This window comes from Diaphorina citri, unplaced genomic scaffold (genome assembly GCF_000475195.1).
Source record: "Diaphorina citri unplaced genomic scaffold, Diaci psyllid genome assembly version 1.1 scaffold484, whole genome shotgun sequence".
NCBI lineage: Eukaryota > Metazoa > Arthropoda > Insecta > Hemiptera > Psyllidae > Diaphorina > Diaphorina citri.
This window is the reverse complement of record NW_007377919.1, coordinates 60,497-78,583: the sequence shown is the minus strand read 5'-3', so window position 1 is coordinate 78,583 and position 18,087 is coordinate 60,497. Positions and strand designations below refer to the sequence as shown.

The following is an 18,087-nucleotide window of genomic DNA, read 5'->3' as shown; positions in this document are numbered from 1 at the left end:
CAGGTAGACCTGTTCAGCCGTACCTGTCAGTTCTACCTGGTACCTGATGGCGAGTGGTTGTCCTTAAAAAAGAAAGGGGGGAAAAAATGTGTAGGTATTTCACAGCGAAATTCGTACTACAGGGTGGTCGGATTTTTTTTTTTTTTAATATTCAAACCATAGATCTAGGAGGTCAATACAAGACTTTTTTACTCAAAGAACATATGCCCTAAAATGCTTCTTAACCGAGATATCGAGCAAAAAGGGCAAACGTCCTACTTTCTCAATTTTTCTTACTAATGACACCTACTCACCTCTCATTTAGGAGGATGGAATGAAAATAAAATAGTTGGAGGCCGTACATCTAATCGTAAAACCGAGATATTTGGGGGTCGGTTTTTTTTTTTTTTTTTTTTTTTTTAGAATATTCAAACCATAGATCCAGGAGGTCAGACTTTTTTACTCTAAGAACATATGCCCTAAAATGCTTCCTAACCGAGATATCGAGCAAAAAGGGCAAACGTTCTACTTTCTCTATTTTTCTTACTAATGACACATACTCACCTCTCATTTAGGAGGATGGAAAGAAAATAAAATAGTTGGAGGCCGTACATCTAATCATAAAACCGAGATATTGAAACAAATTCTCTTGTTGGAAGATAGTTGATCTTGGAATCAAAGCCTGTGTAGCGGCCCTGCACAATTCTGGTGTAGTGAATTTCAAGCATTCTGGCTTGAATAACATTAAATTTGCATGTCCAAAGCTCCACAGGCACGGATTTATGTTAACAGCTTTTGATCGATATCTCGGTTAGGAAGCATTTTAGGACATATGTCCCCCAAAGTAAAAAAGTCTTGTATTGACCTCCTGGATCTATGGTTTCAGTATTCTAAAAAAAAATTCCGACCACCCTGTATAACAAAAAATTCCCCGTTCGACTTTAGATTCATTCATTTAGACTCCGTATTGGTTAAAACTTAACGTAAACAAAAATACAAAAAATTACAAACAAAGTGCAAAATTATTGCCTGGGGCAATTTCAATTTAGATTTACATACATTCAAAGACAACAACGCACAAGCTTTTCAGTATGCTTAACACAATTAAAAATTCCATCCTTCCTTATTTCCTTCATAATAATGCTCATTTTGGTTCTGGTTCAGAGCAAGGAACTTAGTCAGTTGTACCTAAAACCTAATTATTTAAATGATAAAAAAAAGTAGCCTCCGTGGCCGAATGAATATCACACTAGGTTTGCACTCCGGAGGTCCCGGGTTCGATTCCCGGCGGGGTCGAAGTTTTTTTCGGTTCTATGATTGGAGTTCGGGGTTCACTCAGACTCGTGAGGACAATTGAGTAGCTACTTCAATCGAGTAGCGACCAGTGGCGACATTAGGTACCAGTATAAAATGATGACCCGAGTAAATGAGAATTATTAAATAAAGGAGGCACGTAGTCATGCTGTGATACCCACAAAAGTTGTGGAGAAGCTCTCTGCTTTACCACAAAGAATGGAACAGTTGCGCTTACTTGGGTGATGTTTCAAAGTCATAGAGCAGGAAAAATGAGGACCAACGGAATTTTTCTTTTTCTTCTACGACTTCTAGATACCGAGATAAATCGATTTAAAAAATACCGGTAAATTGTGAAGTTTGACGTCACGGCATACGCTCCCTAGGCGATGACGTCATAATTCTTGACTCCCGCTTCGTTTGTTTGTGCGCAAGCGTTTTTGCACATTTTGACGTGAAATCTGACGTCACAACTCTTTTTTTTTCCGTTAGGCGCTTTAACACTATTGTGTCGTTCGCGCCGACCCCTGTTTGTGACTAGATCTTAGTGTAGATGCCAATGGCCTTCATGTACATTAGTGTCGAATCAATATTGGCAGGGTTGTTGTCAAGGGCTGGTGGTGAGGGGAGGGAGGAGCGTGATGAATGGTAAATCAATCTTCTCTATGTTCATAAATAAATAAAAATGGTTTATGTAAAAAAAAAAAAAATTCTATTTCAGATTTACATTCGGATCCAGCCCGTGCGATGTTGCACCGTCCCGTGGCACTCGCCCTGTACCTGCTGGGTATGACAGGCCTCTGTCACACCATGTGGGTAAACTTCGACACCTGGGAGTCGCGCAAGAGCTACGATCAACTGAGTCATTACGAATATCCCGACTACAACTATCGAAATCCCCTGTTCACCAATGATCCTTGTAAGTAAACAAAACACAACTTAGTATTATTATGTTCCTGTTTCCAGAAGGTACAGTTCGGCCGTTATTCCGGACGAAAGTTCCGCTCTTTAGGACCATACCGGGAAAAAGCTCAACAGGAATAAGCGGCATATTTGTCATCAGTTTGCTTTCTTAATTATTTTCTTGGAAAACAAAAGTTGAAGTGGCAAATTCATGGTAAATGATACAAATTTTTACGAAACAAGGAAAATTCCAGGCTGGTATCTTCCCCGTTTAAAGCCCCACCAGCCAGACCAAGAAAAGAGACTATCTATGAGTCCCCCAAATCTACTTACGTTCACCAGTCGCATTCCACGGCCGTTTCGTCGTGCTGTGATCCCCTAGGAACAGCCTCCGTACGGCCTTCTTCATCTTCTTCCACAGCCCATCCGGCGGGGGACTGGTGCCCCACAGCCGCTCCTCGGACTCAAAAGGGGCCACCTCGGGGCCCCGACTGTCAACGTGAATCATGGCTTCGACTTCTTTGGCGTTGACGTATTCCTTCTCCGGGGAGAAAACAAACTCGGACGAGGCGTTGTGTTCCTCCGATTCGGGTGCTGTGAATAGAATAGAATTATATTAAAATAGAATAAAATATCGTCGCAGTCAAAGCTACACCGCCCAGTATCATTTTACTTTCCTTATCCTAAAAGAAGGAAAGTAACGTTTTTTTTTTCTTTTTATTTGCTGAATGATTGGTGGTGGAAAACGTGTTTTGGCACTAAAAACTGACCATCGAAAATTTGACCCGATTACATTACTTTCCTTCCTATAGGATAAGGAAAGTAAAAATGTCAGTATAAATACCTACTTTAGGTCGGGTGCCACAAGGTGAGTTAAAACTAGAGTGAGTTAATTCTCGGATTGTCTAAAATTTTTGGAATTTTTAAAAATCAACCAATCAGATTGCTTAATCTGAGAGTTAAACTTAAACTGAGTTTAAACTCACTTTGTGACCTAATGTTTACCATTTTAAGGATACAGACCTGTAGGAAATTGGGGTCGACAGGTGACGAGAATGAGTGAGTGATGTGCAATGCAGCATAGAAGAAGACGCCATAAGATGTTCATTATGATGTGTTTCTGGGCGTCCAAAAGGGTTTAAACCCCAACTATTCCAACACACCCATCTGAAGGTGCCTTTACCTCGAAATCTAATTCAGAAAAAAAGTTCCTATGGGGTCCTAAACGCCAGATGGGTCTTGAATGCTAATTTTTACTTTCTTTTTTCTGCCATTCTTACTGAATTCCATCAAAATTTGACAGACACACTTTTGACGATTAATTATACAATTATTATCCGCTTTGGATCTCTGTATTATAGAAAAAAATTCAAAATAAAAATTAGGCGGGCATTCTTCCCATTGAGAAACCCTGTCAGATTGATCTGCATTTTTTTTGGGTCAGGAAACTGAAATGAAGAGGATTGGTATAAGCATTGATCTTAGTGAGTTCTTACAAACCTTGAAGATATTAGAACAGTAGAAATAAGTACAAAAATATTTCAAAAGTAGAAATATGCAGAGACTTTGAGCAGTAGACATAAGAGGCGGGCATTCTTCCCATTGAGAAACCCTGTCAGATTGATCTGCATTTTTTTTGGGTCAGGAAACTGAAATGAAGAGGATTGGTATATACATTGATCTTACTGAGTTCTTACAAACCTTGAAGATATTAGAACAGTAAAAATAAGTACAAAAATACTTATTTCAAAAATTGGAAATATGCAGAGACTTTGAGCAGTAGACATCAGATGTTCCTTTTTGTATTTCTGGATTCTAACCAAGTCCTAGACATAAGATGTTCCTTTTTGTATTTCTGGATTCTAACCAAGTCTGTGATTATATTCACTTGCTATTTATCACAAGAAAATGTTTAAATCAAATTTGATAGGTACATGGTAATTTTAATTATTTATTACAAGTTGCTTATTCTAACTAGGTATCCTAGCTGGGTGCAATAACTAGTCAAGTGAAGACGTTGTTCTTTTACCTATATTAATATGTTGCTACTTGACAGATTGACTCTCCTAGAGAAGTACAAAACATCAATTTCCAATCAATTCAAACGCCATGTAAAATAAGTAGTTCAGTGACCACAAGGACATGAAAGGAGTCCAGATATTGCTTCTGGGCGTCCAAAAGGGTTTGAACCCCAATTATTCCAACACACACGTCTGAAGGTGCCTTTACCTCGAAATCTAACTCAGAAAAAAGTTCTTATGGGGCCCTAAACGCCAGATGGGTCTTGAATGCTAATTTTTAATTTCTTTTTTCTGCCATTTTTACTGAATTCCATCAAAATTTGACAGACACACTTTTGACGATTAATTATACAATTATTATCAGCTTTGGATCTCTGTATTGTTATAGAAAAATCAAAATGAATATTAAAAAAAACTCCCTTTCTCTCTCTCTCTCTCACCTGAATGGTCACTGCTAGACGAAGATGAAGAAGAGGAGGAGCTGTCTCTCTTCTTCCCCTTGCTCCCCCCTCTGGCTCTGCTACCACCGCGCTCCCTGCCACCATCACGAGAGGAAGCAGAAGACCCGGAGGAACTCCGACGACGCTTACTCTTCTCTCCGTTCGTATCTCGACTGAAACAAGAAAAAAATCAAGATTAAAGACTCTCCTAACTGTCCAGTCTGCTCTTTAAATACTCTTATGAATCAGACCCATCTAAATTTCTGTCCAGCCCTGGAAGCCAGCAATGATATTGTAGAAAAGTATTGGGATGCGCGAAGGAAAATCATCATCATCATCAAATCTCAAAAAAAAAAAAATGGATTCTATAATAATTGATCATTGCTTTCTGTTACCTTCTTGTCTTTCTCATGAGAGCGAGGGGGAGAGGAAGTCTTGTGAGATTTCTTGTCTTCCTCGTGGGAACGAGGTGGGGAGCTTTTCCTCTTGGATTTCACATCACTCGGAGAGGAGGCGCGTTTCTTAACCTGAAATGGAATTTAGAAAGAACTTTTGATATTGAACTGCGTTTACTTTACTTACTGGGCCGCTATTTTACTTGACATGCGCGTCATTTTCCTTAATGGTCTTTCTCTCTTCGATTTCGGGACGGTAAAACCTTAGCAGTTACAATTCCCTCTCTCAAACCTCTTGGGGGAAAAAATCAATTAGGACGTTTTTCAAGCTCCTGCCACCATCACGAGAGGAAGCAGAAGACCCGGAGGAACTCCGACGACGCTTACTCTTCTCTCCGTTCGTATCTCCACGACTGAAACAAGAAAAAAATCAAGATTAAAGACTCTCCTAACTGTCCTCTCTGCTCTTTAAATACTCTTAATTCTTATGAATCAGACCCATCTAAATTTCTGTCCAGTCCTGGAAGCCAGCAATGATATTGTAGAAAAGTATTGGGAAGCGCGAAGGAAAATCATCATCATCATCATCATCATCATCATCATCATCATCATCAAATCTTAAGTCGTTCCGTCCAAGGGATGCGCGAAGGAAAATATAAATAATAAATTCGTTGGCAAATGACATTCGAAGTCGTGCCCCTTTTAAAATAAATTTATGAAAAAAAAAATCTATTCAATACTTGCACTAGCAGATTGCCCATGCTTTGCGATTGAAATTGATCATAACTCGAGATTGGTTTAGATTTCTGGCATTGGTTTGGATTTCCGTATTTCCTCTCTTATTGCACATCTAGAAATATTGGGAATATTCTACCAAAATTCAGCTTTCTAGGTGTTCTGGAGATAAAGTGATCACTGATCAGTGAGTGATTCTCGCCCAAGACGAACTTATTCCTAAATCAATAAGGTTCGTTCTTCCTCCTATAACGTTCTTCTTCTCCCTTCGATTTCGGAACGGTAAGACCTCCTTTGTTTCAGTTATCCCATTTTTCTTTTTCCCCCCCCCCTAGAATTTTATTTTCTAGGTGTTCTGGAGATAAAGTGATCACTGATCAGTGAGTGATTCTCGCCCAAGACGAACTTATTCCTAAATCAATAAGGTTCGTCCTTCCTCCTGTAACGTTCTTCTTCTCCCTTCTTCGGAACGGTAAGACCCCCTTTGTTTCAGTTATCCCATTTTTCTTTTTTTTCCCCCCCTAGAATTTTATACTTACCCTTTCCCAGATCTGGATCTAGATCTTCTATCTCTGTCATCTCGAGACTCTTCTTTCACCTTCCTGTCTTGCTTATGCCCATCTGAAACACTACAACAGAAATGGCGTAAGTCCTTCACCTTCCTGTCTTGCTTATGCCCATCTGAAACACTACAACATAAATGACGTAAGTTAACATGTGAAATCCACAATGGTTTGTCATAAATATCATTTCTCAGTCAATACACTAAGTTGAATTTTTTGACCAGACTTAGGCGCGAATCACTTTTTTCTTCAGTTTTTACAAGTGACACGTCTAACCACTGAGGTAGATTCGTAGAAGCTCAACCCATCCTTTAAGGCTGTTTGCCCCCACACCCAAGCCTCGGGTGGGCTTTTTATGTATGAAAAACACTGAGGATGTTATTACCACATGAGGATGTTATTACCCTGCTTAGGTAAATTTATATAAAAAAAAAGTTATTACCACAATAATTCAAGAATAGGCTCCAAGCCAGCCTAGTTGGTAGTGCGTCTGCCTTGTTGGACGTCTCGCTGTTTTTTTTTTTTTTTTTTTTTTTTTTTCATAAATATCATTCCTCTTTCCTCAATCAATAAATTTAAGCTGAATTTGACGTCTTGACTTGGATTTTTGTTTTACCAAATGACACCTCTAACCACTGAGGTTGTTATTACCACAATAAGTCAAAAATAGGCTCATCTCAATCTCGATAGATCTCTTTGTTTGATCACATGCTTTCAGACACACTCCATTTGTCAAGGGTCTAGGTTTACCTACCTTGCCCTTAGGATCAATTTAATTTGAAGAAACCATTTACCGATGAAAAATTTTGTAATGAAACAAAAAGTTGATAAATGTGGAAAATGAGTATTTTGGGTGTATGTCGGCGTTAAAACGGAGTGGAAAAGACTAACACGAAAAACCGACCCCGTTTGAAGGAAAAGGTAAAGTAGAAGAAGAAGTCAGCGTTAAAATAAAGGTTCGTCCACACTTACCTATCCGGTTCCATCTTGAGAGCCGGCGACACACTACGGGACGGGGGCCCCTCATTCTTCACTGGTGGGAACCCATTGCCCGGCGCTGAAGCTGAATTCCCGGCGGCCTCCTGACCCGATGTTCCGTTACTCTTATCCCATCGTGAGGACCGGGATGGAGACCCTGTGGACGTGGGAGGGGCGTCGCCACTGCCTCCATTGTCCAGCTTACTGAGAGGTAGGCGCTCCTTACTATCCCTGTGAAATAGACAGTGTTCATAAGAGAATTGTCTAGCTGTAGGACTATAAACAGGGAGGAGAACAGCTAACTCTAACCATCCTAGCTAGCTGGCAGTTCCTCAAAGGATTCTCTCTGCTTTTAAAGACCAAGCACAAGTCCTCACGATGGTTGACTGCGGTTCAGGACGAGCCAGCCAATTTAACATGGTTAGAGCTAGAGAGCTAGAGACCATCACCCAGGTGTATAGCAGATACAAAAAGATATCTTTTCTTTATTCTGCTATTGCCACTCGGAGAAAGCTAAAGCCGCTAAAACAACAACAACAACAACATATGAGAATTGTTGAGGCCCTACGTACCCCTCGGGATCACAGGACAAGACATATGAGAAGGTACATACTGCATACATACATATCATATTACGATGCCGGAGCTTATAAATTCCATTAAGCCAGGAGGAAGAAAATTGAAAAATTTTGGGACTTGGAATATTTGACCAAAAGAAAGTCGTTTTTTTTCTAGATAAAATAGATGTAGTTGTAGATATTGTTGATCCTACCATAAGAGAGGTCAACCGAACTATTTTTTTCGAAATCTTCCTGTTTACGAAATAATCGCAAGCTACCGAAGACGATCGTAAATATTCACTTAAAATCGTCCAAAAAAATCGGTCAGACCGATTTCAATACAGATATTTCTATGTATTACCACAAATCACTCACCTTGTTTTAGACAAGGATCTTTCGTCTCTACTTTCTCTGCGATCTCTGTCCCGATGTCTATCCCTGGATCTGCTCCTACTTCTCTTCCTGCAATAGAAACCAAACACATGAATAATAGCCTAGTTCTAGGGAAAATGGCCTGATGGCCAAAGATCCCGACATTTGCATCATGCATACATACACATAATACTTAGCCTAGTTAGCTCGAAAAGTAGCACGCCAGCCCTGTAAGCGGCAGGTCGCGAGTCCCATTCCGGCCCGGGACGAATTTTATCCATAAAAAAAGGCTCTTTCACAGAATGACTGGCTTTCTCCTATCCTGTCCTAAGAAAGGAGCTCTTCAACTTCAGGACAATAACACCTCTGTTGTGCCAGTTTCTTCCGTGAATCCTCCTTGAAAAAAGGACACAATCCTATCCTCCTTCTGTCTTTGATTTTGAGACAGTTCCACCTTTGTTGTGCCAGTTTCTTCTATCAAACCTCCTTGAAAAAAGGACACAAAAAAATAAGGGGACAGGACCAAAAAAACTCGAGCGGCGACGTCGTGGTGGCGTCGACGAGCGACGACGATCCTGAGAACAGAAGAGTGAGATGAGACTATTATGAAGGAATTTTAAGTGTGAAAAAATTCCTCTGTAAGCATACTTACATACTTGTCACAAATGTCGATCCCTACTAAATACATTAGGCTAAATTTTATTACTTGACTAGGGCTCGAACCACCAACCTCCAGATCCAGAGTCCATCGTGCTACCCACTACACCACTGAGGTTGGTAGATGAGCCACCATTATAATGAGTACCGGGTACCCATACCTAGGTTGATGTGTACCAATACTACAGAGTAACTTTTGAAAAAAATCAGTACTTCAGTACTCTGAGGTCAACATTCAGGGCTTTTTTTGGACTGTACTGCATTGATGAGCCGTCAAAATTCAAAGTCCTGCTTATTATTTCCGCCATTACACTATTTAATATTATTATTATCTCGCGTACCCCCGGTTGAGATGTTGAGAATCGCTTGACTATATGATTTTATTACTTCAAGACATTACTTACGGATCTTCTCCTATCTCTGTCTCTATCACGATCACGATCGGACTCGCTGTCATCCCCACTATCATCCTTCTTACTCCTACTATCACGATCTCGGTCGGACTCGCTGTCATCCTTCTTACTCTTGTAGCTTCGCTTCTAACTATGATTTTATAGGTACTCGAAGACATTACTTACTGATTCTATTTATGTAGGAAAGGGCTAGGAAGGAGAAGACATTACTTACGGATCTTCTCCTCTCTCTGTCTCTATCACGATCTCGGTCGGACTCGCTGTCATCCCCACTATCATCCTTCTTACTCCTGTAGCTTCGTTTCTTCTGCACCGAGTTCTCCTTCTTCTCCCGGTGTATAGCAGATACAAAAAGATACCTTTTCTTTATTCTGCTATTGCCACTCGGCGAAAGCTAAAGCCGCTAAAACAACAACAACTTATGAGAATTGTTGAGGCCCTACGTACTTGCGTACCCCTCGGGATCACAGGACAAGACATATGAGAAGGTAAGTATATCATATTGCGATGCCGGAGCTTATAAATTCCATTAAGCCAGGAGGAAGAAAATTGAAAAATTTGGGACTTGGAATGTTTGACCAAAAGAAAAAGTCTTTTTTTTTCATTTTCTAGATAAAGTAGATGTAGTTGTACATATCGATCCTACCATAGAGGGGTTCAGCTCCCATATATATTATATATATTTTTTTTAATCCTCTCTTACTGTTTACGAAATAATTGCAAGCAACCGAAGACCGCAATACTCACACACATCATTTAAAAATGTACCTAAGTATATTACCACAAATCACTCACCTGGTTTTGGACGAGGATCGTTCGTCTCTACTTTCTCTGCGATCTCTGTCCCGGTGTCTATCCCTGGATCTGCTCCTACTTCTCTTCCTGCAATAGAAAACAAACACATGAATAGCCTAGTTCTAGGGAAAATAGCCTGATGGCCAAAGATCTCGACATTTGCATCATGCATGACATACACATAATACTTAGCCTAGTTAGCTCGAAAAGTAGTACGCCAGCCCTGTAAGCGGTTCTCTACTTTCTCTGCGATCTCTGTCCCGATGTCTATCCCTGGATCTGCTCCTACTTCTCTTCCTGCAATAGAAACCAAACACATGAAAAATAGCCTAGTTCTAGGGAAAATGGCCTGATGGCCAAAGATCTCGACATTTGCATCATGCATACATACACATAATACTTAGCCTAGTTAGCTCGAAAAGTAGCACGCCAGCCCTGTAAGTGGCAGGTCGCGAGTCCCATTCCGGCCCGGGACGAATTTTATCCATAAAAAAGGCTCTTTCACAGAATGACTGGCTTTCTCCTATCCTGTCCTAAGAAAGGAGCTCTTCAACTTCAGGACAATAACACCTCTGTTGTGCCAGTTTCTTCCGTGAAACCTCCTTGAAAAAAGGACACAATCCTATCCTCCTTCTGTCTTTGATTTTAAGACAGTTCCACCTCTGTTGTGCCAGTTTCTTCTATCAAACCTCCTTGAAAAAAAGGACACAAAAAATAAGGGGACAGAACCGTTGTGCCAGTTTCTTCCGTGAAACCTCCTTGAAAAAAGGACACAATCCTATCCTCCTTCTGTCTTTGATTTTAAGACAGTTCCACCTTTGTTGTGCCAGTTTCTTCTATCAAAACTCGTTGAAAAAAGGACACAAGAAATAAGGGGACAGGACCAAAAAAAAAACTTACCTATCTCTATCTCTCCTCTTCCTGTCATTGTCTCTGTCTCGCTCCAGCTTCCTGTTCATGTCATGGATCTTCTCTGCTTCCTCCTGTGAAATAAGAAAAGATAAAAATGGGGAAAGAAAAACCCTCCATGGCCAAGCGGGTATCACACAGCACAAGGCATCACACATAGCCAAGTGGGTATCAAACGACCACCTCCTTGTCTGCGACCAATTTGACCAAACCTGCACCCAGGAGGACCTGCTCAGTGTCCATGGCCAAGCGGGTATCACACAGCACAAGGCATCACACATAGCCAAGTGGGTATCAAACGACCACCTCCTTGTCTGCGACCAATTAGACCAAACCTGCACCCAGGAGGACCTGCTCAGTACAAATGAGAGAGCAGTACAAGTCACACGCTTCTAGGAGCAACAGATATAAATGGTGACATTGTACCAGACATGGAAAGTAAGGATCATACTAGGCTTGTACTTACACGTAAGAGTGCCAGGCTTACTTCAATGTTTGTTTGGTTCTATACTTGGAATACAGGCTGCACTCAGCCTCACAAGGACAATGGAGTATCTACTTTGAATGAGTAATGATCAGAGGTGACAATGAGTACATATCAGAGTAAAAAGAAAAATAATGATGAAATTTAGTAAAAAATAAAATTAAAAACTGCTGAAAAATGTTGAAAGTTTTTGTTACCATGCGTTTCTTGATCTCCTCCTTCTTCTGTTCGACAAACTGTTCCGGAATGCCAGACACAGAGTCCTGAGCCGATAGCAGAAGCTCCCATAGACTAGGCTTGTACTTACACGTAAGAGTGCCAGGCTTACTTCAATGTTTGTTTGGTTCTATACTTGGATACAGGCTGCACTCAGCCTCAAAAGGACAATGGAGTATCTAATTTGAATTAGTAATGATCAGAGGTGACAATAAGTAAATACCAGAGTTAAAAATAATGATGAAATTTAGTAAAAATAAAATTAAAACTGCTGAAAAATGTCGAAAGTTTTAGTTACCATGCGTTTCTTGATCTCCTCCTTCTTCTGTTCGACAAACTGTTCCGGAATGCCAGACACAGAGTCCTGAGCTGATAGCAGAAGCTCCCATAAACTAGGCTTGTACTTACACGTAAGAGTGCCAGGCTTACTTCAATGTTTGTTTGGTTCTATACTTGGATACAGGCTGCACTCAGCCTCACAAGGACAATGGAGTATCTACTTTGAATGAGTAATGATCAGAGGTGACAATAAGTACATACCAGAGTAAAAAGAAAAATAATGATGAAAGTTAGTAAAAATAAAATTAAAAACTGTTGAAAGTTTTTGTTACCATGCGTTTCTTGATCTCCTCCTTCTTCTGTTCAACAAACTGTTCCGGAATGCCAGACACAGAGTCCTGAGCCGATAGCAGAAGCTCCCAAAGATCTGTCATGAACAGGCGGGCATTCTTCCCATTGAGAAACCCTGTCAGATTGATCTGCATTTTTTTCGGGTCAGGAAACTGAAATGAAGAGGATTGGTATAAGCATTGATCTTACCATACCTACACTCAGAGTAATCTATTCATTTGAGGACACATAAATATGGAAGCATGGAACCTAAAAAAATCTGTTAAAATAAATACCTCAGTGAAAAACCCTACACCAGCGACCATTTGACGGTTTTACGCTACCTTTCTTGCGTCAAATGCAGGTTCAGGGCGTCATTATGGTTACGCATGCTGGATTAGGGCGTCAATAAGGTTAAGCATGCAGAATTACCTCCCCATGTGTAACTATATAAAGTTACAAAAATAAATACCTCAGTGAAAAACCCTACACCAGCGACCATTTCACGGTTTTGCGCTACCTTTCTTGCGTCAAATGCAGGTTCAGGGCGTCATTATGGTTACGCATGCTGGATTAAGGCGTCAATAAGGTTAAGCATGCAGAATTACCTCCCCATGCGCATGCGTAACTAAAGTTAATCCGGTATCCGTAACTAAAGTTACGGTAAATATGCATTTTTTTTCCCTTGTTTTTTTTTTTTTTTTTTTTTTTCCTTCTTCTTTTTTTAATGTAAAAGCACAAACATACTTCTGCTCCAAATATTTTTGCCAAACTAAATCAGAACAACAGAGCATCTCCTTGACAATCTATTTTATCAGTTTCAACACGTATACCTAGTGTCGTGTCTAGCCATCCGGAGGCAAAATTTACTGACAGGTGTTTGATGTTACATATATGTAGCACCAGGACTTGAAGGGTTAAAGGGTTCAGTTTGTACACAAAAAGACCACCTGAGGTTTAGATGTAAGGGCAAAAACAGCCCTAAAAAGATGGGTCAAGCTTCTACAAATCTAATCTAAGCTAGGTTGAGGTTAAATGCAAAAAAGAGCTTTATTTTTCATTGTCATGGCTTCTGAATAATCACCAAAATACCTATAACTAGCATCTTTCCCTTCCTCATAAAAAAAGTGTTAAAACATCTTGCTTAGAGCACAATCATCAAGATCTCTCACCTTTTGGCTCAATGCATCTCCAAATTTCATCTGTTTCAGTAACTTCTTCTCCTTGTCACTGAACCGAGTATCTTGCTCGGCAGATGTGCCCTGAGAATAAAAACAACAGTAAATCAACAACAGACAAAGAAATATCCATGATGGGACCAATCCTCCAAAATTCCTAAATACCTACAGGTGACTCTTTAAACAAAAAGCCCACCTAGATGCTTAGGTACAGGGTTTAACAGTTCCAAACGTGAGTTAAACTGAGCTCTATGCATGTACTAATTGCAGCAATGTCAAAATACTGTGTGATGTAAAGTGTAGATATACTTGGCATGGACCAACCTTGTTAACCATGGAAGATAAGTTTGCAGATTAGGGGTGGATTTCACCAATATTTTTCAGCCCCCAGAAGGCCTATTAAGCTAGCAGGGCCGTTAAGCTAACAGGTGGTTATGTGGGAAAAATAAGGTTGGTGAAACCCACAGTAGGAGTTTAAGGGTCAATACTCAACCAGAGATGAACCTCCAACATCTGGGTTCAAAGTTCATGGACACAAATAGTTCTCGGAGATGATCTCAAGAATATTCTTGAAACTTTTTGCCCTCTAATTAAAATGGCAGACTTGAAACCCTAAAAAACGTTGACTTTTACCTGGTACATCATCTTGAAAGGGTTGGGGGTTTCCTGTTCAGGAAATGCAGGAACGTAAAGTTGATTTCAAATAAAAACAACAGTAAATCAACAACAGACAAAGAAATATCCATGATGGGACCAATCCTCCAAAATTCCTAAATACCTACAGGTGACTGTTTAAACAAAAAGCCCACCTAGATGCTTAGGTATAGGGATTAACAGTTCCGAACGTGAGTTAAACTGAGCTCTATGCATGTACTAATTGCAGCAATGTCAAAATATTGTGTGATGTAAAGTGTAGATATACTTGGCATGGACCAACCTTGTTAACCATGGAAGATGAGTTTGCAGATTAGGGGTGGATTTCACCAATATTTTTTCAGACTAGCAGGGCTGTTAAGCTAACAGGTGGTTATGTGGGAAAAATAAGGTTGGTGAAACCCACAATAGGAGTTTAAGGGTCAATACTCAACCAGAGATGAACCTCCAACCGAGAATTACACTTACCCTTTCCCAGATCTGGATCTAGATCTTCTATCTCTCTCATCTCGAGACTCTTCCTTCACCTTCCTGTCTTGCTTATGCCCATCTGAAACACTACAACATAAATGACGTAAGTTAACATGTGAAATCCACAATGGTTTGTCACAAATGTCATTTCTCAGTCAATACACTAAGCTGAATTTTATGACTAGACCTAGGCGCGAATCACTTTTTTCTTCAATTTTTACAAGTGACACGTCTAACCACTGAGGTAGATTCGTAGAAGCTTAACCCATCCTTTAAGGCTATTCGCCCCACACCTAAGCCTCAGGTGGGCTTTTTATGTATGAAAAACACTGAGGTTGTTATTACCACAATAATTCAAGAATAGGCTCCAAGCCAGCACCAAATTTCAAGTCTCTAGCTCTTACCGTTCTCGAGATATTTTGTTTACAGACGACACAAATAGTTCTCTGAGATGATCTCAAGAATATTCTTGAAACTTTTTGCCCTGTAATTAAAATGGCAGACTTGAAACCCTAAAAAAAGTTGACTTTTACCTGGTACATCATCTTGAAAGGGTTGGGGGTTTCCTGTTCAGGAAATGCAGGAACGTACGGTTGATTTCAATCACAGCATGGAGGTCTTTGCTTTCTGTTCTAACACGGGTAGATCAACGGAGATCAAGCGGAATACAAGTTCAACTGTTGGGGAGAACTTTATCCAAAGTAGTGTAAAAGGAACTTCACTTTAGCCTTGGCCAAAGATTCTACCAACGAAATTGTCGGGATTTTGTCGTACCCTGTATAATTTTTGGATTTTTTTCTACCAACGTTTGTAACTTCAGGGACATGATTTCAATCACAGCATGGAGGTCTTTGCTTTCTGTTCTAACACGGGTAGATCAACGGAGATCAAGCAGAATACAAGTTCAACTGTTGGGGAAAACTTTATTCAAAGTAGTGTAAAGGGAACTTCACTTTAGCCAAAGGCGACGAAATTTCACAAAAAGTGCATGTCGCACAAATAAGTGCGCCGTTGGGCCCCTGGGTAAATTCTTCAAAATATGGCTTGGCACTGAAAGTGTTACTCTAGTGGAGACTCCGAATAGGTACATCACTGTTTAGACTCTCGACCCGCCCCGACAAAATCCTGGAAGTCCCTATAGCATCTTAATGCTAATGCGGTTTTATAAATCCCAATAGAGATGAGTACCTCTTTTCTTGATTTTACTTTCTTTTTTTCATCAATATGACCCATTTTTAGTTACGCCGCCCCTCGAATGTTATTTGATAATAAATACTCCAACATCCTCCGAACAATATTATAATAGGGCACATAGGTACTCGTAAAGTAAACACGCTTGTGTTGACATCTCGAGGTGACTTATGGAGTAAACTCAAGTCTTTATCTAATCTCTACAAACTAATATAATTATCTACAGGCACGCAGAGCTAGATGAGGTGTCATAGTACTTGGCGATAGTAGGTATAAGACATCAGTTCCCGATAGATCACTGAAGTTAAGCAACTTTGCGCGTGGTCGGTAAACGGATAGGTGACCATCTGGGCAATCGCCGACTCAACCTGAGGTTAATGTGAGAAAAAACACTCTACGTACCAAGAAATATTTCTGTCCATATGGACTCGTCCAAAAGGGTAGCTATCTGGGTCAAGGTCATTGACATCCATGTCAAGGTCATTCACATCTAGGTACTCCAAGGTGAAGGTCAGCCGGTTCATACTGCCGCGTTCCAAGCATTTCACCCGCATTTTTGACAAGGCTGACCATAGAGGTTGATGGACAGGGGACTATATGCAAAAAAGTGAAGCCACATTATTTTTGGCTTTTCTTTATTATTTTATTCAACACTCCAATAAATATCAATAAAAATTATTATTAGGTATTACTTTGTACTAGGTATTGTGGTTCTCGAGATAGAGCGATCAGTGTGTGAACTATGAAATGTGAACTGTGAATGGATCTCGTTCTTATAATATAAGATATCAGGATCCTACTTTTTTCATGACAACGGTAAGTCAAGATAAAATTACCAAATATCAACCTGGGGAAAAAACCTCCGGAAACCTCATAAGTACGTTTGCTAAAACTCTCCCAATCTTCCCAAAATGTAAACAAATGTACGCGGTAAATTTCAAAATTATTTCATTATCAAATTTTGGCTTTTTGAAGATTTTTCTGTTGAGAATTTGTCCTTTTTTCCCCAGAAATCTACAAAATCTTAAAGAAACTCTCAGCCAGCCTCTATGTGATACTGAGGTGCTACTTGTAACCTATCCTGGCAATCGGGAGTGTGAGTGTTCAATCCCAGACAAGGTAAGGAATTTTGTCAATATAATTTGAGAACAGACTACTCCTGGGGTAAAGGGACTTTTCAGTCCTACAGGGGCATTATTAAAAGGTAAGCACTGGTATCACCGTATCAAGGGTGTCACTCTAATAAAAGAACAAATATATTAGTTGTGAGCTGTTATAAAGCTAAAATTCTTTTTCTATTTTCAGGTATCCACAAGCTTCCCACTTCATATTCTAAAGAAATATGACATTCAAATCTTTACAAAGGCACAACTTTGGTGATGGTTTTGCGTCCACGAAGAATTTTCCGACGTCCTTCGACTTCCTGCATCAGAATGGCGAGGACAACTGGAAAATGAGAAGAAGGTTGGGGGTTTCCTGTTCAGGAAATGCAGGAACGTACGGTTGATTTCAATCACAGCATGGAGGTCTTTGCTTTCTGTTCTAACACGGTTAGATCAACGGAGATCAAGCAGAATACAAGTTCAACTGCTGGGGAGAGCTTTATTCAAAGTAGTGTAAAGGGAACTTCACCTTAGCCAAAGATCATCACCACTTTCCCCAAAACTTCAAGATTTTCCGGAGCTTTTCCAGATTTCCACTTTTCCTGACTTTTTGCTTTTTGGCTTTTGGCAAACACAACACAAAAACCTCTTGCGGCTTGCCTTTCCGTAAGGTTTTTCGGAGGTTTTAACGCGCACGCGGCCATTTTGTATTCTGACGCACTTTTATTTTTTCCGATGGGAGAGTCCAGTGAGTTTTACCTCCGTGGTTTTTTATCAGTTGGAGAGTTTTAGCGACACTCTTTGTTCTTGTTTCCGCACGTAGGTAGGTATGAGCTTCTATCATAGAAGTAGGCTTCTATTCGCTGCGGTAATAGTTACTGAAATAGTAATACAGTAATACCTACTGACAAAATAGATATCCCATAATCTAAATAGAAATTGCGAAGTAAAGGAAGACACGATTTATTATTATAGCGACACTCTTTGTTCTTGTTTCCGCACGTAGGTAGGTATGAGCTTCTATCATAGATGTAGGCTTCTATTCGCTACGGTAATAATTGAAGACCCCACGGGAAAAAAGATGGGAGTCCACCTTTTCTCATTTCGAGAAAATCGCGTTTTAAACTTTGAAACGCTATTACTAAATGCTAACACTTGGGATTTTAAT

The 18,087-nt window shown here is 40.1% G+C and overlaps 2 protein-coding genes and 2 long non-coding RNA genes across 5 annotated transcripts in view; 1 reads left to right on the top strand and 3 right to left on the bottom strand.

Annotated features, from left to right (window-relative positions):
- Positions 1-4,636: 4,636 nt before the first annotated feature.
- On the bottom strand, positions 4,637-12,491 carry LOC103509298 (serine/arginine repetitive matrix protein 1; the record flags this gene model as incomplete). The annotated part of the gene is given in 6 exon segments (XM_026823678.1): positions 4,637-4,809; positions 6,306-6,395; positions 7,302-7,538; positions 10,105-10,191; positions 11,005-11,087; positions 12,325-12,491. Coding segments are annotated over 6 exon segments (823 nt in total), but the record flags the coding sequence as incomplete, so codon positions are not given.
- On the bottom strand, positions 8,776-9,640 carry LOC113467477. Its single transcript, XR_003391544.1, has 2 exons — positions 9,524-9,640; positions 8,776-8,814 (listed from the first exon to the last, which is right to left on the bottom strand). It is a non-coding gene; the product is annotated as an uncharacterized LOC113467477 (long non-coding RNA).
- A 1,004-nt stretch (positions 12,492-13,495) lies between the features above and the next one.
- LOC113465330 lies at positions 13,496-15,367 on the bottom strand. 2 transcript variants are annotated; one of them, XR_003391543.1, is made up of 2 exons: positions 14,134-14,206; positions 13,496-13,584 (listed from the first exon to the last, which is right to left on the bottom strand). It is a non-coding gene; the product is annotated as an uncharacterized LOC113465330 (long non-coding RNA). The 2 variants fall into 2 exon arrangements; XR_003391542.1 differs by lacking the exon at positions 14,134-14,206 and adding an exon at positions 15,159-15,367 and having other exon boundaries at positions 13,569-13,584.
- A 1,431-nt stretch (positions 15,368-16,798) lies between these two features.
- The window catches only part of LOC103509290, a 2,429-nt gene continuing 1,140 nt past the window's right edge, over positions 16,799-18,087 (top strand). Inside the window, exon 1 of the mRNA XM_008473890.2 lies at positions 16,799-16,935. The gene's annotated coding sequence lies outside the window, so the exon portion shown is untranslated. The remainder of the gene's footprint in view (positions 16,936-18,087) is intronic.